General features: G+C 44.2%; 2 protein-coding genes and 1 long non-coding RNA gene across 4 annotated transcripts in view; 1 reads left to right on the forward strand and 2 right to left on the reverse strand.

Moving 5' to 3' along the window:
• Positions 1–6013: 6013 nt before the first annotated feature.
• On the reverse strand, positions 6014–7454 carry Fbll1 (fibrillarin like 1). Its single transcript, XM_055604843.1, has one exon. The coding sequence runs from the start codon at positions 7166–7168 to the stop codon at positions 6020–6022; it is 1149 nt and encodes a 382-aa protein (XP_055460818.1). The 5' UTR covers positions 7169–7454; the 3' UTR covers positions 6014–6019.
• A 4075-nt stretch (positions 7455–11529) lies between these two features.
• LOC129674696 (uncharacterized) lies at positions 11530–23189 on the forward strand. Of its 2 annotated transcripts, XR_008719824.1 has the most exons (3): positions 11530–16694; positions 21955–22049; positions 22746–23189. It is a non-coding gene; the product is annotated as an uncharacterized LOC129674696 (long non-coding RNA). The 2 variants fall into 2 exon arrangements; XR_008719823.1 differs by having other exon boundaries at positions 21955–23189.
• Rars1 (arginyl-tRNA synthetase 1) overlaps positions 17065–25439 on the reverse strand; it is a 30924-nt gene continuing 22549 nt past the window's right edge. Inside the window, exons 12-15 of the mRNA XM_055604842.1 lie at positions 24866–24971; positions 18302–18474; positions 17738–17985; positions 17065–17261 (exon numbers count right to left, since the gene is read on the reverse strand). Coding sequence (XP_055460817.1) covers positions 17152–17261; positions 17738–17985; positions 18302–18474; positions 24866–24971 — 637 coding nt within the window. The 3' untranslated portion in view covers positions 17065–17151. The remainder of the gene's footprint in view (positions 17262–17737; positions 17986–18301; positions 18475–24865; positions 24972–25439) is intronic.

Below are 25439 nucleotides of genomic sequence, written 5' to 3' on the forward strand. Positions count from 1 at the left end.
AGAGTTAGACCATTTTGAGCTACCTTGCGGGTGCTAGGAATCAAACCAGGGCCCTGTAAAAGAGCAGCCAGTGCTCTTAGCTGCTGAGCCATCTCTCCAGCCCCACAGTTTCTTCTGAGCCTTTCCTAACTTCTCTGTACTACATTCTCCTGTTCATACTAATTTCCTATCTTCCAGAAGGCGGCCACCAAGTCATAATGCGGTTAACCTAGTCCTGAGAGACATTTTCAAAGCATGTTTGGGCCCACTGATAGAAAATTACTTAACCTTAAATAAGACATAACAAAAATGAAGTAGTTTGGCAGGTTATGTCTTATTTAAGGTTACTATTGCTGTAATAAAATGACATGGCCAAAAGCAAGTTGGGAAGGAAAGAGTATATTTTGCTTAAACTTCCATTTCATTGTTTATCAGGGAAAGAAGTGCAGGCAAGAACTTGGAGGCAAGAGCTGATACAGAAGACATGGAGTGTTTGCTGGCTTGCACAACCTGTTTTCTTACAACACTGATACCCAGCCCAGAGGTGGCACCACTTATAATGGACTGGGCCTTCTACATCAATCACCAATAAATAAAATGCCCCACGGGCCTGTATGCCAATACAGTCACTACCCTCCCTTCCTTTATTTTTGTTTTTTTGAGACATTGTTTCTCTGTGTAGCCCTGGCTGTCTTGGTATTTTATAGAAAAGGCTGGCCTCCCAAGTACTGGGATTAAAGGTGTGTACCACCATTCCTGGCTAGCCAGCCCGTTTTTCACGAAGGTACTTTTTTAGATTAAGTTTCCTCCTCTGAGGTGACTCCAGTTTGTGTCAAGAGGGCATAAAGTTGGCCAGGACAGTGACTTTAAGAGGTGCCTTCCAAGGAGATAACAATGAAGGTGGACTGGAGCTCCTTATCCCTGAGATTGCTTATGAATCTGAGAACATAGTCGGAATGGGGGCTTTAGATTGAAATACACAAAACTGGAATAAGATGTTAAAATGTACGAGATAGACTGTTCTCACTCAGGTGGAGCTGGCATGCAGATGAAAGTGGGAGCCAATGTGCATTTATACTGAAGAGGGTAGGATATAGTATGAGGCTGGAGCAGAGCAGGAGGCCTCCAACCACCTTCCTTGCACTGCTTTAGATAGTTCCCAGCAATGTGTTTCAAGACTAGGTAGGAGAAAGCAAGACTAGATCCTAAAATCCTAAATCCCAAGATTCCTCCCCCTGGGTGGGATAGCCTAATGTAACCAGTCTGTTTAAAAGAACTATCCAAACTGACCCTCAGTAGCCAGCCCTTTCTTCCCTTAGACTCCAGGCAGTAACCTGGAGCTTTTAGGTACCACTCAGATGATCTGCTGTCATTCTTTTTATGAAATAAATTTTAATTTCATGCATGCATGCAAATGTATGACATTTTGGTCATATTCATTCACCCCACGCTCCTCCCCCAACTCTACTATCCACCCCCTTTTGCTGTCAGGCTTGGTGTGTGTTCTAATCTGTACTATTGCTTGACTTTAAAAAAGTTTTTCCCTTCTCAATTTGTTTTTGCTTCATTCTCGAATAAGGTCAGGAACCTGGGAATTCCCAGACTAGATCCCGACCCCAGGACTAGGATGTTGGGATCTAGTCTGGGAATGTTCTCTTGCTGTGAGCTAGGTGTGTCTACCCCTTGTGTTCATTGTGTAGCAATCCATCAAATTCAGTGTTGGGTTTCAGCATTTTAAAAAATTAAAAATCATGCTTTCCCAAACTGTAAGTAGCTGGAGGTGATGGCACACACCTTTAATCTCAGCACTGGGGAGTCAGATGCAGGCCTGGTCTACATACTGAGTTTCAGGACAGTCAGAGTCAGGACTTCACTAAGATGCTCGCTCTCAAAATTAAATAAAATTCCAGGAAATGCTTTACACCTGAGAAATAACAAGGTCATCATGAGTAAGAATATATATAGTGTTATCTAGATGCACTCAACAGATCAATTTAGGATTGGAGAGGAAAGTACCAATTTCATGGAATGTGGTTTCTTTCAGGCTTTATGTCTGATACCTTGGTCAAGGGGGATGTTATGTCCATGGTCCTCAGTGATGGTGAGGGCCATGTGCAAAGACCGCGTTGTTCTTTTCGTTGGACAGTCTACCTTGCGAGACCCTTTTGGCACTAGCCTCCATGCTCACTCCCTCTGCTGCTTGGCACACACTGATGCCTGGACTGGTTTCTGTGTGGCTCTTGGTAGAGTGGAGCTGACTCTGAAACCCAGCAAATTCCATCTAGTCCAGCTGGGACCAGAACCTGTAGGAACCTTGCTAACCCTTAGTTCTTTTACACTCCAAGGCAACCCTTGGCACTGTGAGTTCTTGGTGTCTTCTCTCCTCACAGAGATCCGCCTGCCTCTGCCTCCTGAGTGCTGAAGTTAAAGGTATATACTGCTCAGCCTCTTGAGAACTGCTTTGCATCTGCCTCGTGGAGCTAATCTGTTGACAGATGAAAAGATGAAGAAGGGAACATGCACAACACTAACCATGCCCACAGTTCCTCGGTGGACTTGGTCTCCTCAGTCAATTCTCAGAGCGGTAAGGATCTCGTTTTAACGTTCTTTTCCATTTCTGGCATTATACACAACAGTGTATTCCACCAAATCTGTAAGTTGAAGGCCAGGGCAGCTCCCAAAGTAACCATATAAAGAACCTTAAGGAGGCAATAACATCCAGGAAATCATGAGGTAGGGCCGCTAATCCTCTAGGAAGAGAAAGAGATACCAAAGAACTCTTTTCTCTGTGAGAAACAGTGACCCTCCTCAGAAGCCAGATTTGATGAAGGCTACACCTGGATTTGTATCAGATAGCTCAGGTAGGCCTGTTGTTTAAGCCACCAGGTCTCTGTGTTATTTCAGACAAAACTTGTATTTGTGTCTTTTCTTTTGCTGTGATAAAACACCATAACCAAAAGTGACCACATGCAAGAGTTTATTTTGGCTTCCAATTCCAGAGGGTGGGTTGGAGGGAAGGGAAGGTCTGACAACAGGTAGCCAGAGCAGGAAGCCGAGAGATCACATCTTCAACCTCAAACTTGAAGCAGAGGGAGTGAGCACTTGGGTGAGACTGAATTCTCAAAGCCTGGCCCCCATGTCGTACTTCCTTCAGCAAGGTTGGACCACCTCTCCAAACAGTGTTGCTGGGGATCAAGCATTCAAAGAGTTGGGGGGGGGGGCTTTATCATTCAAACCACCACAAATCTCATCGCATGATATCTCCTGCTTAGACCCCTAAAGCCAGCTCAGATGTTGGTCAGCTTGTCAGAAACTGTTTTTAGGAAGACCCTTCCTAACAAATCTCTTCCTTGGTGTTAAGGGAAAAAACAGGTCGAGCACTGCACTTAATTCTTTTAGAAAACACCAATTTGGGGGAGAAGCTGGTCTGTGAGCAGGGGTGCCTTTCCTTCGTTCTTAGGCCAGTGAATAAAGCCTTTCATTATCCCCAGCATTTCTTGGATACTGGTTGTTCAATGAAACAAACAGTCTAGGCTTGGCCCTGTAATATGAGGTATTTTGTCAACATGGCTTAAGCAGACAAATACACTGAGGGACCCAAACACAAACCTTTCTGGAAAACCAAGCAGGTGGTTGCTGGGTAGATCTGGCTCTAAATAAATTTGGTGCCCTGTGTCTCTTATCTCTTCGATGTCTCAGGACTGCCTCCCACTGGAGTTAATCTCATCTTTTCCCTGCCCTCTAAAGCCAGCTCCAGCCTCCCTGCTATACTCCCTCTGTCCTTATTCCTGCATGTCTCTCAGGTCTCACTGGGCCCTTTCTCTGATCCACAACCCATCTGAACTTTGTTGGAATTGCTCTTTTCTTTTAGAGACTGTGTGTCTTTTGTTTCCTAATCTGACTTTGAACTCCTAGATTCAAGTGATCCTGCCTCAGCTTCCTGTGTGACAGAATGCTGGAGCAAACCACCCAATCTGGACTCACAGGGACTCTGTAGAAGAAAGATTTCATGTCACTTCATTCTCAACAGGCTCCATTTCTAGCACCCTCAGAAGTGCCCGCGTAACACTTTGTCTGGATTAAGGGAGAACCTGCTGCAAGGAAAACAGCTAAGTTCCTTACTCTGTGCGCTATGTCTTATTGTCAGGAGAAATCAAGAGCTCATTATTAAGGCTGGGCTGGCTCTGAGGAAGGCAGGGCCCAACAGTCCCTCTCTTCCCTGCCATCTTCCTCTATTTCCTGAGATTCCATTTCCAGCTTTCACACCTCACCCTAGCCACCCAATCACTGGTAGAATTGGAGAGTGTGTTTTGTAAAGCAACAACAGGACCAGCATAGAGATTAGTGAATATGACATTGATTATGGAGTCAAGACTGATGGGGTTTCATTTCTAGCTGTGAGCATTTTGGGTGGTAGGAGAAGCCTTGAACAAGACCTCTCTTGGAGCTTCAGCTCTCTCAGTTGCTAAAGAGAGGAAGTAGTCCTGTGACATTTCATGGGTTTAAGGAGATATGCCCTGGAGCAAAGCAGACCAAGCCAGATTTTTCCCTGAGCACATATTTAAGTGTCTTTTTTTTTTTAAATTACATTTTAAAATTTATGGTATGTATGTGTGCACTCACCCATGTGTGTTTGTGGAGGTCAGAGTCTGGGGGAGATGGTTCATACTTTCTTCCACGTGGGTCCTGGAGATTGAACTCACTTCATCAGGTTGGCAGCAAGCTCCTTCACCTGCCAAGCCATCTGTCAGCCCCACCCTGAGTGCATCATTAAGAAGTCAAACCCTCCCTCCAAAAGCTGCATTCCTAGAGTACTTGTTGATGAATTTGGCAATTGGCAGTGGGGAGTGAATGAAAGCTTTTAAGGTCTGTTTGGGGCTTGGGGCAGGGGAGCAGGGCTTTCCTCAATGACATCCTCAACTCTGCCATTGCTCATTCTACTCTTCATTTGTATGTTTTTATTTGTGATAAATTTTACCATGTAGCCCAGATTAACCTAAAATTCAGTCTTTCTGCTTCAGCCTTCCAGGACTAGGATGGGTTATTTCTGAGAGCCAGAGTCCAATGTGCCGAGCCCAGTATTCCCTTCTGAGAGGGTTAGTCCCCAGAAGTCTTTAGGGATGTCACCTTTGCCGTGGCACACCAAGCCTGTTTCCCTGCCTTCTTTTGCTGTTGTGAAACCTTAGAAAGAGCTAGCCCAAGGAGATGGGGCGAGGGAACAGAAAGCAAGGCCTCAGATCCCTGCTTCTGTGTGTGTGCCGGGTGGGAAAGGGCAGCACAGTGGATGCGAGACAGTGGCAATGTGATTCTCCAACTGCGTAAGTTTGGGCAACTGGTATTCACCTTGGAAAATCCCACTGCTTCCCATGGAAGATGGAAATGGTAACAAAGCCATATTAGAGCTGGAGAACTGCACAAATGTTATAGTGACTGCAGAAAAATGAAGTGAAAAAACTACGATAAATTCTGGGTTGTTGTCAGGTGTCATGGCACACATCTGTAATCTGGGGGAAGTAGAGGCAGGAGGATTGAAGTTTAAGCCCAGCCAGGGCTACAAAGGAACATTGTGTTTAAGAAAACAAGACACAAAGGGATGAGTCTGGCTTTGAGTCAGACAGGCTGAATAGGTCAACATCCAATATTCTTCCCTGGATTGACTCAGACTTGGTCATGTGACTTGACTAACAGGAACAGACAGTGCCTCCTCGTTTCCCCAGAAAATATTTCAAAGATCGCCATCAGGCTTTCTTTTACCTGCTCTTGTGATTAGAAGATGGATGTGTAAAAAGGGACCCCGTGGAGCCTAGATCTGGAGTGACTAGAATAGATAATACTTTCATGTTGTTCCTGTGAAAGCCCACTAAGATGGAGAGTGAATTGGTGCAGCTGCAAAACCCACCCTGGCTTCACGGTACACTTGGGAATTGTTTATTTCATTTAGCAGAAATACAACACAATAGGACAGGCACAAAGATACAACACAGTTCAGCACGGTCTTAGTGGCAGTATGGGGCACCTTCTTTGGCTTCTGCTGCTGCGGTCACTTGCTGCTGCTCCTGGAAGAGGGCCGGTAGACCCCAACGACCACAGCGTGATCCCTTTCGTAGGGCTCCAGGGTGAGCTGCTCCTGCGGCTTCAGGTTCTCCTGTTGCAGCTTCTTCACCTCAGAAGCAAACACGGCCTCCGCAGACGCTGTGGAGTCGATGCAGTTGGCCTTGATGGAAATGAGGAAGTGGCCTCCGTTGCGCAGAAAGGTGTGGGCGTTGAGCGCCACGATGCGGGACTGGTCTGGCTGGGCCACGTCAGCGAAGATCACATCCACCATTCCGATGAGCATGCGGTACTTGAGTGGGTGCCGGGCATCTTCCAGTACTGGGATGATGTTGGTGCGCTTCTTGGCCACGTTGACCAGATCACGGCCGGCGCGATGGGAGAATTCAACCGCATAGACCAGGCCATCGGGGCCGATGATATCGGAGACGTGAGAGACGGTGGTTCCAGAGGCGGCGCCCAAATACAGCACTCTGGACTTGGGCTTGATGTGGATCCTGTCCACACCCCCCAGGATAGCGGCTGCCAGTTTGGAGCGGAAGGGGTTCCACATTCGGTACTCCACCTTCTCGCCGTCCTCTATTATGGTGACGCGCTTCTCGCCATACACCGAGACTCCCGGCACCAAGTTCATCGTGACCAGTGCGTCCTCCGCACCGCGGTAGATAAACACGCCCGCATGCCGGTGCGGCTCCACCGTCACGGTGATGGCCTTTCTGCGGCGGTTCTTGTTCCTGCCCCTGCCGGGGCCGCGGCGATGACCACTGCCGCCGCGGTCCCTGCTGTCTCCGCGCTTTCGCCCCCGGCCTCGGCTGCCGCCACCGCCGCCGCCGTAACCGCCACCACCGTAGCCGCCGCCGCCGTAGCCACCGCCGCTGCCGCCGCCGCTGCTGCCGCCGCCGCCGCCGCCACCATAGCTGCCGCCGCCACCACTGTAGCCGCCGCCGCTGTAGCTGCTGCCACTGTAGCTGCTGCTACCGTAGCTGCGCGAGCGTGATCCATAGCTGCCTTTGGACCCCGAGCCCCCATCGCCTCCCTTGCTGCCTCCCTTGCCGCCTCCCTTGCCTTTGCTGCCTTTGCTGCCTTTGCCGCTTTTACCGCCACCCCAGCCCCAGCCGCGGCTACCGGCCGGTTTCATGGCTCCTGCGGTTCTCGGGAGTTGCCGCAGTGGTCGCGGATTGCTGGGAAGTTGCTGCGCAGAGCGGACAAATTGGTAGCGGAGGCTGCCTGCAGAATTAGCCGCAGTGGGATGCGGGATGCCGCATCCCCAAACCCACGCTTTGACGCAATGACTTGCGTGATTGCATCAGCGGCGCCTTGTAGACCCTGTAGCCCCCGGAAGCCCCCCTGCTTCACCTATGCGCAGATGCAGCCAGCTCACTTGTAACCCTTTGCCGTCTCTCCGCTGGTGCTCTCTGCTTTCCCGGAGACATGTGTTCTTCCCCTAGACCTCCTAGTGGCTAGAGTCGCTGTGGCAGGGGAGGGGGAGTGCAGCTCTCATCCCGTGTGTCTGTTGCTCGCCCGTGTGACCACAGATTTATTGTGTAACCTGATTCATAGAGCACTTACTTCGGTGTGAAAGGAAATGCCATGTTTATCCTCGGGATTCTGTCTTTGTTTTTTTTTTTTTTTTTTTTTTTTTAAATCACTTTTTCAATCAAACCTTGAGGCAAGGAGGAAGCAATAGCCAGCACCAGGGACAGAAACAGACTAGTGACGCAGTTTTTAGCATCCGGTCAGCACCAGGGACAGCGTCAGCAAGTCCCTTTTTGACCACTGTTGGTGGCTTTGGGGCCTCTCCTAAGCTGGACTGCGGAGACCTAAACACCTGTTTGTCCTCCCTGTTAGTGAATTAAGTGCCAGACACAGAGAGACGTAATGCAATGCACCTGAGGATCAGAGCGTGAGCCAGGGAGAGGATGTGCACGTGATTAATCTCCATCCCTGTCTCACATCCCCAGAGAGCGATGCAGGACTGGTTCCCCCTGAGGACTGGAAGGCCTTCTAGATGGGGGCTACAAAATGGCAGAGGAAGAAATGCGTGATTCCTGGAATGGCTGGCTCACGGGAAACACTTACTACAAATTGAAGAGTGTTCTCCAAAATGAGCTACGTTTGCTGTCTTGGTTGTGTCTCCTCTAGTCAGACCTTGTGGTGATTAGATTTGTATCTACTTGACTCGGCCATGGGTGCCCATTTACTTAATCAAATATCACTTTGGGTGTTTCTGAGCAGTTTTGGACGAGGTTAACATTTAATTTGAGTAATACAGATTGTCCTGCACTGTGGGGTGAGTTTTATTTAATCAGTTGAAGGCCTGAATAAAATTAAAAGACTGACCATCCAAGGAAGAGAGAATTTTGTTTACCCAGTAGCCTTTGACTGTTGCTGGAGGTTTTTCTCCCAGCCCCAAGCTCCCAGAATAATGACTCATGAGACTCAAAATCTTATACAGATCCCTAGGCCATATAGTGAGGCTCTTTTCTGACTAGCTCATAACTGAAAATAACCCGTTTATTCTATATAATCTACATTCTGCCATGTAGCTGGCTACATGTGCTCAGGCAATATGTGTCTATCCTTACAATCTTGTCAGCTGAATCCCTTGTACCTGTCTCTATCCCAGAGTCCTTTCTGCCTCCTGGATGCCCCACCTCCTGTTTTCTGCCTGAGCTACAGATCATGAGATTTATTATTGACAGATGCTACATCCATACAATACACAAGATATTCCTTCTACATTTGACCTGGCACATTAGTTCTTATCCAGCAACTTCTGGAGAAGGATGTTGGTTTTGAAGATTTCTGATTTGCCAGCACCCATAATTGCATGAAAATATATTTGTGTGTGTGGATGCATATACATGACATCATTTCCCTACAGATTCTGTTTTCAGAAAAAAAAAATCTATAGACTCTAAAGAAAAGGTCACGTGGGTCCTGATGGAGGTGATACCAAGAAACATACACAAGAGTTGAAGAGATGGCTCAGCAGTTAAGAGCCGCTGGCTGCTCTTCCAGAGGACCTGGGTTCAATTCCCAGCACCCACCTGGCAGCACACAGCTGTTTGTAATTCCTGTCCCAGGGAATCTGACACCCTCACATAGACATATGTGCAGTCAAACACCAATGGACATAAAACAAAAATCAATTTTAAGCATACACAGAGCTAGCAGAATGAGGACAGGGCAGCTAGAAAGGATGTATTAAAAAGCAGATAAATGCTGTGGGTGATTGAGGAGCAACTGGTTCTCTTACGAAAGGTGTGGAAAGCATCCAAAGAAATGATGTGTTGATAGCTGGGTGGTGGTGGTGTACATCTTTAATCCCAGCACTCAGGAGGCAGAGGCAGAGGAATCTCTGTGAGCTCAAGGCTGGCCTGGTCTACAGAGAGAATTACAGGACAGCCAAGGCTACACAGAGAAACACTGCCTTAAAAAAAAAAAAAAAAAAAAGGGAAGAAAATTAAAGAAATGATGTGCTGTTGGTCCATCTTTCTGTCTGTCTTCCCCTTCTCTTTCTTCTTCTTCTTTTTTTTTTTTTTTTTTTTGTTTGTTTGTTTTTCAAGACAGGGTTTCTCTGTGTAGCCCTGGCTGTCCTGGTACTCCCTCTGTAGACGAGGCTGGCTTTGAACTTAGAGATCCACCTGCCTCTGCCTCCTCTTTAATTCCTGCTGGAATTAAAGGCAGTGCCTTCATACCCAGCAACAGATGCTCTTTCAAGATGGTGTCTTGCTTCTGCTAAGTGAAATAGTGTGATAAATGGGATTTCACTCAACCACTAATCTGTCCTCTTGAGATTTTGTCTTCCCCAAACCTTCCCCAAACCTGCAACTGGGTTTGAGATTCATGAGGGTCGTGGCTTGTTCTGCGGTAGGACTGTCTGGGTTTCCTAGGGCTTCCTGTTGCGTATGGTTTTTGCATCCCCTGTCCATTTCAGGAAACTGCTGGTCTGAAGGTGTGCTTGGCTAGCTTCTTTGTGTGGCAGTGCTCATTTGTTCCTTTCTTCATGGGTTTTTGTTTCTGTTCTTGTAAACAGTTTTTTTAAGATTTTATTTTAAAGAGTGTGTTTCCTGGGTTGGAGAAATGGCTCAGCAGTTAACAGCACTGGCTGCTCTTCCAGAGGACTTGAGTTCAATTCCCACCAACCAGGATGATCTATAAGGGGATCTGATGCCCTCTTCTGGCATGCAGGTATACATTAGATAGCACTCATAGATAGATAGATAGATAGATAGATAGATAGATAGATAGATAGATAGATAGATAGATAGATTTTAAAAAAGAGTGTGTCTCCCTGCATGCATATTTGTGCATCGTGTGCATGCAATGCTTGAGGAGGCCAGAAGAGGTGTCAGCTTCTGGGACTGGAGCTATTGAGGGCTGTGTACTGCCATGTAGGTGCTGGGATTGAGCTCCCGGCATCTTCTGCAAGAGGAGTCAGGGTTCTTAACCCTGACTATCTCTCCAGCCCTTTGGTTGTAGTTTTGAGATGGGGTCTGAAAACTGGCTAGCCTGACACTCTCTCTGTAGACCAGGCTTGCTCTGAACTCAGATCTGCCTGCCTCTGCTAGTCAAGTGATGGGATTAAAGGTGTATGCCACTACTAAAGTCTATTTTTTCCTCATGTTTCTGTCACTATATTCACAGAAGCTCTAGTCTCCCATCTGATGATGATAATCAGTGTCTATCAAAGTACCTTTATATAAGCATAGATTCAGATTATATATTGATCAGCTAATGAAAATGAAGCTCACAAGTGACCTTGTAGTTCGGAGGAATTATTAAAACATCCATCACTTGGGCATTCACAATGACTCTATGGACCACAGCTACCATGGCTGAAACCATGGCTGTAACCATGGCTACAAAATGAATAGTTTTGTAACTGTTACACAGTTCTGTGAGTCTGAGGCATCCTCAAGGTATACAGAGCAAAGTTGCCCACAACTAAATGGAGAACAGCCAAACTTGAGAAGCATAGTAAGAGAACTTAACACACTTCTTTCATCAGTTGAATGAAAGTCAGACAAAACACAGAGTGTAATGTGAGAACATAAAGGATATTAAAGTGGAGTCAAAAATCCCCATCAGGGACATTTGGCTTGCTTCTAGTTTATTGTGGGTAATGCTGCTATGATCATGTGTGTATGGGTTCTTGGCTCTCTCACCCTCACTAATGTTTGCTTTGCTGTGTTTATACCTGATGGTAGCCATCTTGGTCTGTATGAGAGGGTATTCTCGTTTCGACTCACAGCTGCCTGACAGCTGATAAAAGCATCTTTCATGTGCTTATAGGCAATGCATGTGTCTTGTCTGGAAATGTTACTCTTCAAGTCCTTTCCTGTTTTAATGGACTTACTTGCATCTTTGCCGAGTTGTATACAATCTGTAAAGATTGCTGGCTGATATGCTATGCAAATGTTCTCTCCCATGGTGTGGACTGTCTTTTTCCTCGATACTTTTCATTCCTTTGCCTCACAAAATTTTAAACTTCAATGAAATCTAACTATGTCCCCCCCCTCCCCTTGGTATCATATTAAGAAACCATTTCCTAATCTAAAATCACAAAGATTTACATTTAAAATTATCCTTCAAGTTTCATGCTTTAAGTCTTTTCCCTACCCAGACAGAGTCTCACTATGTAGTTCTGGCTGCCCTAGAATTCACTACATAGACCAGGCTGGTCTCAAGCTCTTAGAGGTCCTCCCGCCTCTGCCTCCTGAGTGCTGGGATTAAAGGGTGACTGGTGAATTTCAAAAGACCCACCTTCACCATCAGAAATCCTTCTCTACTTAGTCTGTTATTGAGGACTTCAACTGTGTTTTTGACTTACACACAAAATCACAGAAGAACTTTGTGTGTGAGTATGTGTAGGTGTGTTTGAGTGTGCATATATGCTTGTATGTTTGTCTGTGTAGGAGTGGGCATGTGTATGTGTGTGTGTGTACGAATATGTATACATGTGGAGGTCAGAACAGCTATCATTGCTTTAATGCCTGGAGACTGGGTCTCTCACTGAACTGCTGCCACTTCAGCTTGGCTGTGGTGCAGACGCTAGGAAGCTCCTACCGGAACACTATGCTTTTTGCCTGATGCTAAGTCACTGTGTCCATGATGACGTCACTTACAATGTGGCCTTGCTAAGATGCTACTGTTCACCTTCTGCTACACTGGGAGGCCCCATGGCCCAGAAGCCAAGGCCACAGTTGTTAGTATGGTTTTCTTTGCTCTCTAGGCTGCCATCTTATATTAATTTCTATGTATCTGTGACCCTTCCTTTCTTTCCTTTCCTTCCTTCCCTCCGTTCCTTCCTTCCTTCCTTCCTTCTCTTCCTTCCTTTTTCTTTTTCCTTTTTTTCTTTCTTCTTCCTCCTTCTGTTCCTTCTTTCTTTCTTCTTCCTTCTTTTTCATTTGGCCACTCGGGAGTTTGACCTCTCACTTTCCAAGCCAGGAAACTTTGAACTTTACTTCCCAGCAGGTCAGCTATTTCCAGAGTGGCAGGGACTCTGCACCACACTGGCCTAGCATGGCCCTATCTTCTGAGGCAAGCCTGCCAGAAGCATGAGTTGATCTTCAGGAGCAATGCCTTCCAGTGAGGCCACTTGGGCTTTGATCTGGGTGACCGTCTCCTGGCCAGTAACCTTGAGGGTGTGACTTGGGCATGTGCAAAGTGTTGCATGTTAGCAACTAACCCACAGATGGTACTGATGCTGCCTCAAAGATGGAGTCAAGAAAGAGCAGTCCATGTTCTTAACCTCTCACTCTCATTGAATGCTTTTTCTTTTCTTCCCAACTAGTCCCCTTCCTGCTTTCATTTTTTTTTTTTAACCCACTGAGTTCAGGATTGCTTGTATGAACATGGGCAACCTAACAGTGACTATGCCACTACAGAGAATGTCACTACAATATTAACTGCCAATATTCCTCAGGGTGGGATGGGATTTTAGGAGCCCTTCTTCTATCTGTGATGGAATGAAGTAGGCATTGGGCAAGTGTCCAAAGCTGCTGTGTTCGTGATTTCAATGGCCACACCATATCCAGAAGACAAGGCTTCATTACACACCTGCTTTAAGTTCCCTGTGTTTATTTATGGTAGATGTTGATTTTTTTTTCTTGTTTTGATGCTTTGGACCTTAATATCAAGGCTTAAAAATGAGTTAAGTGACCTCCTTATTCCTGTGTGTTGGGGGCGTGGTACTGGGGATTGAACCCAGGGCATTATGCATAATTAGTGAAGCAATCTGCCATTAAGCCATGTGTCCATGAGGCTAGTTCTTTTTTTCTTCATTAATTTACTTATTTGCTTTACACACCGATTACCATTTCCCCTCCTTTCACTCCTCCCAGTCCTTTCATCTCTCCTTCCTTTCTTCCTTTCTCCTCAGAGAAGGGGAGGCATGGATAGCAACCTGTCTTGGCATATCAAGATGCAGCAGTAGGACTAGGTGCATTCTCTCCCATTCAGGCTGAACACAGCAGCCGTTAGGGGAAAGGGATCCAAAGGCAGGCAGCAGAGTCAGAGACAGCCCCTGTTCCAGTTGTTAGGGGTCCCACATAAAGAACAAGCTGCACATCTGCTATATATATATAGGGGCCTGTGTCCATCCCGTGCATGCTCTCTGATTGGTGATTTAGTCTCTGTTAGCCACTACAGACCCAGATTAGTTGATTCTGTGGGTTTTCTTATGGTGTCCCTGACTTCTCTGGCTCCTTCAGTCCTTCCCCCTCTCTTCCACAAGGTTCCCTAAGCTCCTCCTAATGTTTGTCTGTGGGTCTCTGCATCTGTTCCCAATAGTTGCTGGGTGAAGCCTCTCAGAGGACAGTTGTGTTAGGCTCATGTCTGCAGGTATAGCAGAATATGACTAATAGTGTCGGGGTAGGCCCTCTCTCAAAGAATGTGTATAAAGCTAGTTCATGAAGGTTTGGAGGGAGCCATCAGGGAATTAATTTGATCCTTGCCTACCCTTGTTAGAAATTTCTCTTTGACATTTATTTCTGAAAAGTCCACACTTTTTATTTCCTCATATCTCTGCTTTCATTTCTGATTTTGGTATACCTGAATTTTCTCTCTTGTTAAACATTTGTCTATTTGATCTCTTTAGGGAAGCTTTTTTAGTAGTAGATAGCCTAGATCTCACTCATATTCGAATTTTTCTTTTATTTTCAATTTGTTAAACAGGTCATGTATGTTTGTGCACACTTTTTCAGGGTATCATGTGTACTGACAGTATACAAAGCCCCTGTGAACAGGGGTGTCTTCAGATTCCTTTGTTGCCATTTATTATCTGTATGCCCATCAGTGTAAGTCAGTAATACTAATTCTAGTACTTGTTGGTCTGTTTACATGTAATGATATAATTTTGGAGAACCTTAGGATTTTTTCTTTAAAGCCAGGCATAGTGGTACATGCCATTAACCTCAGTCTGCTGGAGCATGCAATGCTGTCTCAACAGCATTTTACAACAGCTTCCTTCAAAACTGTAGTCAAGGCTCTCGTTCCTTGCTGCTGCTCTGTGTCTTCAACAACAGGGTTTATCAGGAAACCCGAAGGAGCAATTCCTCAGCTTTAAAGTGTGACCGGACTCTTCAGCATCATCTGCTTCTCTTCAGCTCCCCTGCTAGACCTGTGGTGACACCCTCTGCTCATGTCTTGAGGCTCTCAGGTACTGCTATATCTGACTGCTGTAACCCACATCCTTAATGACATCCAGAACAGCAAATTCTTCCAGCTGACATCATACTCCAGATGCATCAGAGAAACCAGTAAGACGTGGGAATCAAAACAGTACTTGACCCTGGCCCACAGGAGGATCTATCAGCAGGCACATGGAATGAACCAAAGGACAACACGGCTGTTGCATGCCTTCCCTGAAGCCCTTGTATGAGCGGGTGCACTGTCAGTGGGCATTAACATTGATTGAAAGTGCTCATTTTTTCTGAGTGGTAGGTCTGCATGGTGAGCTTAAACTACCTTGCTGTAAACAAATGTGCTGTCTAGGCCTCATTCCTTTTACTCATTACAAAGAGGCCCTCGAGTTTTTAGGTTAACTGAGCAATGGGTTAAACCTAAGTCACTAGCCAGGTTTTTTTTAAAACTAGAGTTAGTCTGTCTTTTGAGGGCACTGCTGACTTTTCTTCTGCTATGAAACACCAAGGCTATATCTTTTTCTTTATATGAATGTTTTGCATGTATCTGTGTACTGGATGTCCACGGGGGCAAGAAGAGGCTGTCAGATGCCCTGAGATTTAGAATCACAGCCAGTTGTGGATGCTGCGAATTGAACCCCACAACTCTGGAAGAGCAGCCAGTGCTCTTGACTGGAGGCATCTCTCCAGTCCTTAAGGCTCTTTCGTGTACATAAAGGCATGCTTAGCTGGGCATGGTAGTGAATGTCTATCCCAGAAATGGGGAGGTGGGAGGTAGGAAGGTTAGCACTTTAGGGCCATCCTTGGCTACATGAAACCTCATCTCAAACAGATGTGCTGTGTGATTTGCCCTCCTGACTATTCACAATAGATCTCTGCGCTGTGCACAGCAGGCCTTCTGTCTCACCTCATGCTCTCTGGAGTTGGCCATTTTTGTATAACGTCACAAAAACTGTACTAGCGTCTGTAGCTTCCTCCTTGGAATTACGGGAGTTAGGGCCTAGTCTATACTGGGCTTTGACTTGGTATGGCTGGTTTGAGGCTCTTGTGTTTGCCTCCCATTTCTGTGTTCAACCGAATTAGCACTTCTAACATCCAAGCATCTTTCCTGTGCACTTAAAGCATAAGTGTTTGGAATGAACCTTCTCACCAAATGTAAATATTTCTACCTACCTGATGGTTTAAAGCGTGAGACATGCGACTCTTCCTTTCGCTTGAACTAAAGGCCACTACGGACTATCTTAAAGTCCATACTATTTGCAGGGGACAGTGAGGCCCAGGGAGACTCTCACAGAGATGGGGACTAGCTGGTCTGTTGGTGGGGCCACCCGAACAGACTGATCACCTAAGTGTTAGCTAAGTGAACATGGTTTGTGGTACCTAAAACAACTACAATAGCAATACTAAAGATGACAGATAGCATCACAGACAACAAGTGCAGTCTGAAATTGTGGTGGTTTGAATGAGAAATTCTCCCAAAGGCTCATGTTTGAATACTTGACTTCCAGTTGGCAGAACCGTGAGGGAAAGATTAGATATGGACTTGTAGGTGTGTCTCTTTGGGTGGGCTTTTAGCTTTCAAAAGACTTGTGCCCTTCCCAGTATTTCTTTACTGCCTAAAGAAAATCATGTGAATTAACTTTTATATTTCTATAAACTGCTACAGTGCAAAGCTGAACACAGTTATGGGGAACACAGTGGGGAAATGGAGACAAGGCTGCATCTAAGGTGACTATACTCATTAGATCCACACTCCTATACTCTTTCACTGTTTTCCCTACATGCTGCTGAATGCAGAGCTGGGAAGGTCTGCGCTATGGTTGTCAGAGAAGTAGCTCCTGTGGACAGAGAAGTCTTAAGTGTTTTTATTTTTCCCCCCAGTAGCTCATGGCTATGAGACTTCCTGGACTGCCCTTCTTACTGCCACCACCAGTCTCGACTTGCTTTGGCAAAAGAACTCCAATTTTATCCTGAAGAAATATATGCTGAACCCAGGATGACTTCTTTTTCTTACAGGTAAGATTAGAGTTAATCCGAGACTGACTGTTTTCTTGTCCTCTAAGCCAAACTCTGTTGTCCTGCCAATGCCACCTTTTATTAAAATGGAATTTGAGAGTGAGCCAAACATAGCTGCAAGTTTCAACCAAAGAAGGGTGAGAGCAGAAAGGACAATTAAGTTCTTAGGGCTTAATAAGTTGGGATTCTTCATCTATTTAAAATCAGTGAAAACACTTCCACTCTCTCCAACTCTGGCACCTGAATCTGCTATCTGATGGCTTCTACTACACCATTTAAGTTAGTGCCCATCAAACAAAACATATTTATGAAACTAATTTTCTTTTTAGAATCAATTCTGTCAGAGACCAAATAAATAAATAATTCACAGTTAATTGTGAAAATTCCTTTACTATTTATTTTTGTGTCAGCATGACTGTTTAAAAAGCAAACAGTACTAGTGGCCACTCTGGTAAAATTACATCCTTTGGACGGGTTTTATGCCCAGTATATCAAACCCCTTGGCCATGACAGCAGCTACTGCTTCACACAAGAGCATCCGCCACATGTTCACCTTCAAAACTTTCCCTGGAAGGGAAAAAAAAAAGAAAAAAAAGAAAAAAAAAAAAAAAAAAGACATTAACTCGCCATAAATAAATTTTTCTGAAAAGTACGCAGCCCAACCTATAGCCATTTTTGGGCCTACCTAGGGTTGTTTACATGAAACCTGCAAGTAGAATGTTTACATTTTCCCACAGAATTTGCAGCACTTTCCTAACCCACCCCAAGGACGGTTTCTGTTCTCAGGCTTGCCTTGTTAACATAAAGACATCAGCCATAGTGGGTGTTTCCATGTCAGCAACACGCACATACCTTGCTTGTACTCAAATGTCCTACTCCAATGGCTTCTCACTCATTTCCTACGGTACTGCCCAAAGGTGGAGAAGCAGAAGCAACAGGCAGATTCTGTTTCTGCTTTGACCGGCCTCATTTCAAACTGTCACATATACACCACAGCTTGCTTACACCCTTTCCCCAAGATTGACAGTGGACAGGACACTTACCAGTCTGTCGATCTTTCTCCACACAGTAACAGCTATCATAGAACTCTGTGAAAGTAGTTGCTAGCTCATAAATATAATCGCACAGAGTGTGGAGAAATAAGTCATCTAACATCTTCTGTAAAATCTCAGGGAATCGTAAAATGCACCGGCCTAGTTTCCATTCTTTTTCATGGTCCAAAACTATCTTGGTTTCTCGAGCAGCTTTCTGCAGCATCTCTTCATCAATATTGGCCAGGCGAGAAATAGACCTGAAATATCAGGTAAGCACCCTTCAGTCAGGCACACCCTCTTTTCACACAAAAGCACATAATCTAGTATGACTGATCAGAAAACATCAGCAATTAAAACAAAATGGCATCCCAGTGTGGTAGAGACGACCTGTAATGCCAGCACTTGGGTGACAGTGGATCACAAGTCAGAAGCTAGCTTGGGACACACGAACTCATGCATGCGGCTCAAAAACTGAAGAGATTCTTACCATGCCTCATAAAACCAAAACCAAAACAATAAAAACACCATTTTGGAACCATTACTTGATTGCAAACTAAGAGTGTGAGTAGTTACCTGATTCTAGTGAAGGCATACAGTAAGTAAGCAGCTGTGTTTCCTCTGTCATCCAGCATCTTGTCAAAGGAGAAGATGTAGTCATTGAGGCGATTATGGGAAAGGTCAGCATATTTGATGCAGCCATATGCAACGGACATCTGAGCGGCTTTCAATTCCTCTTCAGTTAGGACCTTTGGGAAAATGAACACGAGAGCTTGCTCCCTCATGTTTCTGCCCCAGTGCCTCACAAGAAGGAGACTGAGTAGGCAGCATCTATGGAGTCCCTATCAATTAGCAGTGAACGTGAGGCCGAATGACATGGCCACTGTACAAAGAAAATAACGAAGGTAAACTCATTAGCTCTCATGTTGAGGACTATTTCTTTAGTTGATTTAGAACATTAGCTTATTTTCCAATATATTCAGGAACTATGAAACACAACGCTGATTTCTATCTACCTTCATGCTATTTTAGGGGTGGAAGACGGTATATTTCTTAAGAATACGCGGGAGGACTGCTGCCTGTTCCAGGCCGGCTAGAAAGTGAGGCCCTGTCTAAAAAACAACATGAAAACCCCAAAGTATTTTCAGGTCTGACTACAATAATCAACTGTGATCTGTTGGATAAACAGATCATCAAAATTGGGAGAATAAAAATGGAGTAAGTCTACAAAAAAAAAAAAAAAAAAAAAAAAGGGAGTAAGTCTACAAAAATCAAGCCAGAACTGACGTGGAATCTTCCTTTCCACATTGAGGGAGCCAGAATAGCTGATGCAGCCAGATGGGGTTGAATTGCATCAAGTTACCTTCTAAATACTGGTTTATGCCCATAGATTAGTGTTGTTGGCTTTGGTCAGAAAAGCTTCTTTTCAAAGTCTGGCAGTTACTGCAGACACTTATGTTCAGTCCTAAACAGGACACATGTTGCCCTTTGCAAGGCCCAGGGAAAGGGTGGAAAGGCTTACAAGGCCCCACCCCCTCCCAAGAGCTATAGGCAGTTAATGGTTGCTGGGAGAAGGGAGTACTTTCTTCAGTGGAGCAGCCACTGCTACCTTGCTCATGCTCCTAGCAAGTAACCCTGACTCACTGATTCATCCTCCCACCACAGATGAATCAAGGTAATTTTAGACTTAAAATGCTTCCTATCTACAAACAAAACAAAATAGCAAACAATAACTGTTTTCAAGGGGTGTGGTAGGTGGGGGCTGGAGACAGCAGCACTCTGACTTATGTGAGGCCCTAGGGTCCAACCAACTGCCAGTTGGTTGACTACAGGCTTTTTGTTTGTTTGTGGTTTTGTAGACAGGGTTTCTCTGTGTAGCCTTGGCTGTCCTGGACTTGCTTTGTAGATCAGGCTGGCCTCAAACTCAGAGATCCATCTGCCTCTGCCTCCGCTTCTCCCAGTGCTGGGATTACAGGCGTGTGTCACCATTGCCCACAAGAGTCTTTTTTAAAACCTAGCTAGCAGTACAGGGACTATCATACCCAACAATTTAGATTTTAAAGCTTTAGTCATCTCAACACATGACCCTGACTTTGGATTTAACTGTTATCACAAGCTGATAAGTCTGTTAAAGTATGTTTTTCTAATCTTGTGACAATCTTTAAACTAAAATCTTAAGATCACTGCATACAGGCTGCATGTTGGGGCTCTGGTAAGATCCCCTAAGGAATTCTATTCAGGCTGGCTTACAGATAAATAAGCATGCAGATACTCTGGAAACTATTACAGTCATTAACACAAATGCTTACTGGACTTCATGTATTTAAATAAATGATATGTTGGTTTTAAGTTAGTTGATCACATAACAGGTTGCCTGGGGTCCCTGGCCAGGAAGGTTTACATTTATTTCTGTTAGATTTATTTAAGACCATGAAATTATAAGTTTTCCCTACTATGCAGATGACAGTGTAATGCTATGCTCATCTATTACTTTTCATAATTAAGAGATGCAAAGTAACTTCTAGCATGTTTTATTTTACAAGAAAATAACTTTAAATGATACCTATTCATAACCAATTGAAATATAATACCTAAAAATTAGGTGATATGCAAATTTGGTAACTGTTTAAACAAGTAACTTAATGGCTAAGGAAGCATCACAAAATTAAGGCCAGCCTGGCTGGCACAGCAAGTCAAATAAACACTCAAACAACCCAATTATAAGATAAGATAGCACACCAAACTGTAGCATATACTCTAAAAAAAAAAACTATTCTGTACAATTCGGATTACTTTCCCAGACAGGGTCTCAAGTCACCCAGGCTCACCTCAAAGAGTCATGTGATCTCGAACTCCTGATCCTCCTGCCTCCACAACTAAATGCTAGGTGGGACTGCAGGTAAGTGCCATGTAGTATTGGGGATCACACCCAGGGCTCCACTCATGCTAGACAAGCAATCTATTGACAGAGCCACATCCCAAGGGTATTCTTTAAACAGTGTTTCTAAGGAAGGAATGAACACCAGGTGGGAAGGAGCCAGTGTCAGAAAGCATTTTATGTGGTAGAAAGAAATTATCCTTAAGTTGACCTGATAGTCTGGCAATATGAAGAAAGAAACAGGATGAAACCAAAAGCTCCAGCAAGCTATAGAAAGGACCTAAACAAATTGGACAAGGTATGGAAAGGATGTACTGCCCCATTCCATTTTTTGAGACAGGGTCTTGCTATGTAGTCCTGGTTGGTTGGAACTCAATATGCCAACCAGGCTGATTTTGAATTTCTGCAGTCCTCTTGCCCCTGCTTCCCATAATTATAGGCACTATGACTGATCTTAAGAAAATCTATGATCAACAATAGCTGAAATGGTGGTAGGTTTTTTATAAAACACAAACATTAATATATTGATGCAGAACCTGAATCTAATTCTGCTTAAAAAGCAGTGACCTTTTCTTTAAATACTGGTCTTTTTTTTTTTTGGGGGGGGGGGAGGAAGGAAGATTCTCTGTGTAACAGCCCTAGCTGTTCTGGAATTTACTCTTTGACCAGGCTGGCCTCAAAGTTACAGAGTTTTAAAGGCAAATACCACCAATGTCCAGCTAACTACTAGCCTTTTAAATTCTAAAAATATTTTCTGTTTTTGAGACAGGGTCATCCTACGTAGCTCAGGTTCTCCTGCCTCAGATTCCTTAATGTTAGAAGTACAAGTGTAGACTGCATGCCCAGCTTGAAATGTTCTTTAATAAAATTTAACTCTACTGCAAAGTACAGGCTTTCCGTTTGTGCTTAACTGCTCTCTGAGAAGAGCCTTCTTCCCTATTGCAGTTCTAGCTGGTTCCCTTTGTACGACGATATTCACTCAGCATCTTGAACACATCAACCACAAGCTGGAGCCTGAGTTATCCCATGGCTCTTCTTTTCATAAGGAAAGGAGGCACACCTCTTTACCTCGGGCCAAGTGTCCTAGCGTACACATACTGCCACCGTTGCCCATATAATCTCTTGTATTTGTGGTGCCTTTATTTGGTTCTAATTACTTAGCAAAACTTGAAAGGTTTAGAAGGCAAAATATTTTAAGACTAAAATATTTCGATTACTTCTAACTCTAATAGATAACATTACTTCTCAATAGTCTATGATCAGATTTTGACCGAGTCTTTTAAATCTTTATGGTAAGCCTCTCTGGAATAAAAGTTCAATATGAACTCTACATGTCTTTCATATTTTCCAGTTGGGTTCCTAAAGATTCTGAAAGGTGGGCCTTTCATCTTGTACAGATAAGAGCCCAATGAAGTTGATATGCTGGATATGGAAAACGCTGACAAGGTAAGGCCATAATTTTGCTTGGGTCAGGATGGCCTAGAACGCTTCTACCTGCCCTGCCCTTATGTGCTAGGCTTAAAGGCTTAGCCTGGCCAGGGTTTTGCACTCTATACTCTTTAAGTAACATTTACATACATGTTACTGATGTGTCTTTTAAGTCTTAGCTTGTGTGTTTTTTGAAGCAGTGTTTTTCTGTGTAGAGCTGGCTGTCCTGGAACTCAGAGATCTGCCTGTCTCTGCCTCCCGAGTGCTGGGATTAAAGGCATGAGCCTGGCTTTAAGTCTTATCTTAAAATGCAATAAAAATAACTGAACTTCCTCATTCATTGCTGAACTCTCATCAAAATTTGAACCATGGCTTCTTTAAGTCTATGTTTCTGATAATTTCTCAATCAACGAGTAAATCTGCAGACCTTGTAGCTTCTTTAAACTACCCATAGTCAATAGCAATTTGGTATATTCTTCCCAAATTAAAAACCTATAGGAATGCAGTTCATTTGGTAGAATGCTTGCTTAGCATGCACAAGGCCCTGGGTTTTCATCCCAGCACTGCATAAAGCAGGAGTGGCGGCATGACTGTAATCTCAACACCCAGGATCTGCAGGCAGGAGCTATCTTAACATAGCTTGCTTGTTTGTTTAGATGTGGTCTTAATATATACATAAGCTAGGCTGACCTGAAATCTGTCTTTTCATGTCAGGCTCCTGAGCAGCGCTGGGATTATGGGTCTATGCTACCATGCCCAACAGGATACTTTGCTAAAAATGGTAATACTATTTTGTTTATTTGAGACTGTTTTCTCTGTTTATATCCCTTGCTCTTCTCGAACTCACTCTGTAGACCGGCTGGCGTCAACATAGGTTTGCCTCTGCCTCCTCAGTGCTAGAATTAAAGCCACTGCCTGGTGGTAACACACTGAGTAAGATCCTGCTTTCTTTAACTCTATACTCATAAGCTGGGAAGGAGAATCCCCTGAGTTCACAGCTAGCTTGGGCTACAGAGTAAGCTACTGCCTCAGAAGACAGACTATATTTGCCTGGCTTCTAGGGTCCCAGCTTTACAGTGACACCATTTGCAAGAATGATTACGTAAGGGTCACTTTTCTGTTACACCAACATAAACAATAAAATGCAATTAAAATTCATTTCACAAGTTGGCTTTTCTTAAGAAAAACTATAGTTGTGGATGATGGGTCATACCTGTAATCTTAAAAAGTTCAAAGCCAGACTAGGTTACAGTGAGACTCTATCCCACCCTCCCCCAGCAAACCCTGAAATGTACTAATATTTCTGCCTCCTGAGCACTGGGATTAGAGGTGTATATACCACACCTGCTTTTGCTTACTGTTTTTGAAGGTTTTAAATTATCTACTTGTACCACATCCTAAATTCTTTGTGTTAAGTCTCACAAAAACAGTAAAAACAACAATAAAGGTCTAAGTTAGACAACATGAGGAAAACTTAGAGGGTCAAGTCTCAAGTCAACTTGTATGTAATACAAAACATTCACCAAAACAGTAAGATGCCAGACTCATGACAGAACTTGTATCTGGGGAGCAAGAACCTTCTACCGGGTGAAGCTGTGAGTGATCCTACATATGCAAACACTGCTAGCTAACAGAATGTCCAAACGCATGGAACGCACTGAAGAGCTGCCTGGAGTCTGCCCCGCAGCTTTACCTTCACACCAACACTCAAGAGCCCTGTACCTTCTTGTTGCAGAACCACCAACAGAATGCACATTTTACAGGTGCCTAACCCTTAGCATGTACCTATAGGTAAGAACCTAACTGAAAGCAAGAAAAACAGCACTTCACATACATATGACACCTGTAGAAACATTTTAGAATACCTACAAAGTGGGAGATTATTAGTTCAGGGTTAGCCTCAGATACAGTGAGTTAACAAAATACAAAGGCAAAAGACCTTCACCGGGATATAAGCTTGCCTACCATACACAAAAACTATGACACCGCAATGAAGGAAACCAAGAGACACTGCATGTTTATGGATTATGAAAATCAGTATTATCAAAAGCCCACTGTAGAGGCTGGAGAGATGACTCAGAGGTTAAGAATACTCGCTGTTCTTCCAAAGGTCCTGAGTTCAATTCCTCACAACCACATGGTAGCTCATAACCATCTATAGTAAGATCTGGTGTGCAGGCAGAATGTTGTATAAATAATAAATAAATCTTAAAAAACAAAACAAAAAAGCCAGCACCGGGAAACAGACTGAACACTGCGCTTAAGATCAGGCAGGGCTAACGGGAAACCCTACTGCAAAAGCTCACCAAGTCCACACTGCCCAAAACAATCTATGAGAGTAGAGCGACGCAGTGGAGACAGGGTCTGAAAACTGAGTAAAAGCGAACAGTTTTAGGGAGTAACTGACCATACACTAGATATCTCAGAAAGCTAGAAGGGATCTCGAGTGCTTTTCCCATAAACCAACAACAATGAGATGCTTAACTTACACAATTTATATGTAGCGTAAGAATGCTACATATAGGCATGGTGGTACACACCTATAATCCCAGCAGGCACATCAGGAGCTGAAGGCAAGCCTTGGCTGTACAGGGAGTTTAAGACCTTCCTGGACTACATAAGAGCCCAACCAAGTCTCACAACAAGTCACATGGCTATTTCACTTCCATAAAGTACAATTTCTACATGTTATGTATATTGTTAATGCCACATTAACAAAGGGGAAAACGTACAGCCTTTTGTAATACCCAGGAACACGGCTAATGGAAAGTTGCCCACCCTATGTGCACTGACTCCAAACTATATCTCATGACATCAGTATGGTTGTGTCCTACCTTGTCTCTCTCTTTCTCCTTTAACTTGTCCATGGATCGTTTTAGTCCTTCTTCCAGCAGGTCTACAAGGCGCACAGTTTCACCTGAACGTGTTTTAAACTTCTTCCTGAAAGAAGTTTAAAGGCTCATAAAAAATTCTGAATTAGACTTGAGTGTAAAAATCCTTGAAAATGAAGATTAGCTCTCAACTCAAAGCATCCTGTCTCTTTTCCCCCAAGGGGAGACTCTATCCTCACTATACTTTAGTAGTGAAATAATTAAAAAAAAAAAAAAAATTCATCTGTAGGGTTGAAGAGATGGCTCAGCATTGAAGAAAACTTGCTGCTCTTCCAGAGAACCCGGGGTTTAGTCCCGAGCACTCATGCTGGGCAGCTTAAGTCCCAGCAGAGCCTAATTCAGGACTTCATGGGTACTGCACACACATACCAATTAAAAATCTAACTAGCTCACTTTCTTGGAATATAAGATGCTCTTTAAATGTTCTGCCTTTTCAGAAAAATTGCTAAAACAAAACAAGCAAACAAAAAGCCCCAGCGCACTTGCTTCTACACTTAGCAGGCCAGCAGATTCTTTA

The sequence above is a fragment of the Psammomys obesus genome, unplaced genomic scaffold (genome assembly GCF_907164565.1).
Source record: "Psammomys obesus unplaced genomic scaffold, mPsaObe1.curated_primary_1811, whole genome shotgun sequence".
NCBI classification, from domain to species: domain Eukaryota; kingdom Metazoa; phylum Chordata; class Mammalia; order Rodentia; family Muridae; genus Psammomys; species Psammomys obesus.

Excerpts from the sequence above, each read along its gene's own strand:
- Fbll1 (XM_055604843.1), bottom strand. The coding sequence starts at position 7,168 with ATGAAACCGGCCGGTAGCCGCGGCTGGGGCTGGGGTGGCGGTAAAAGC.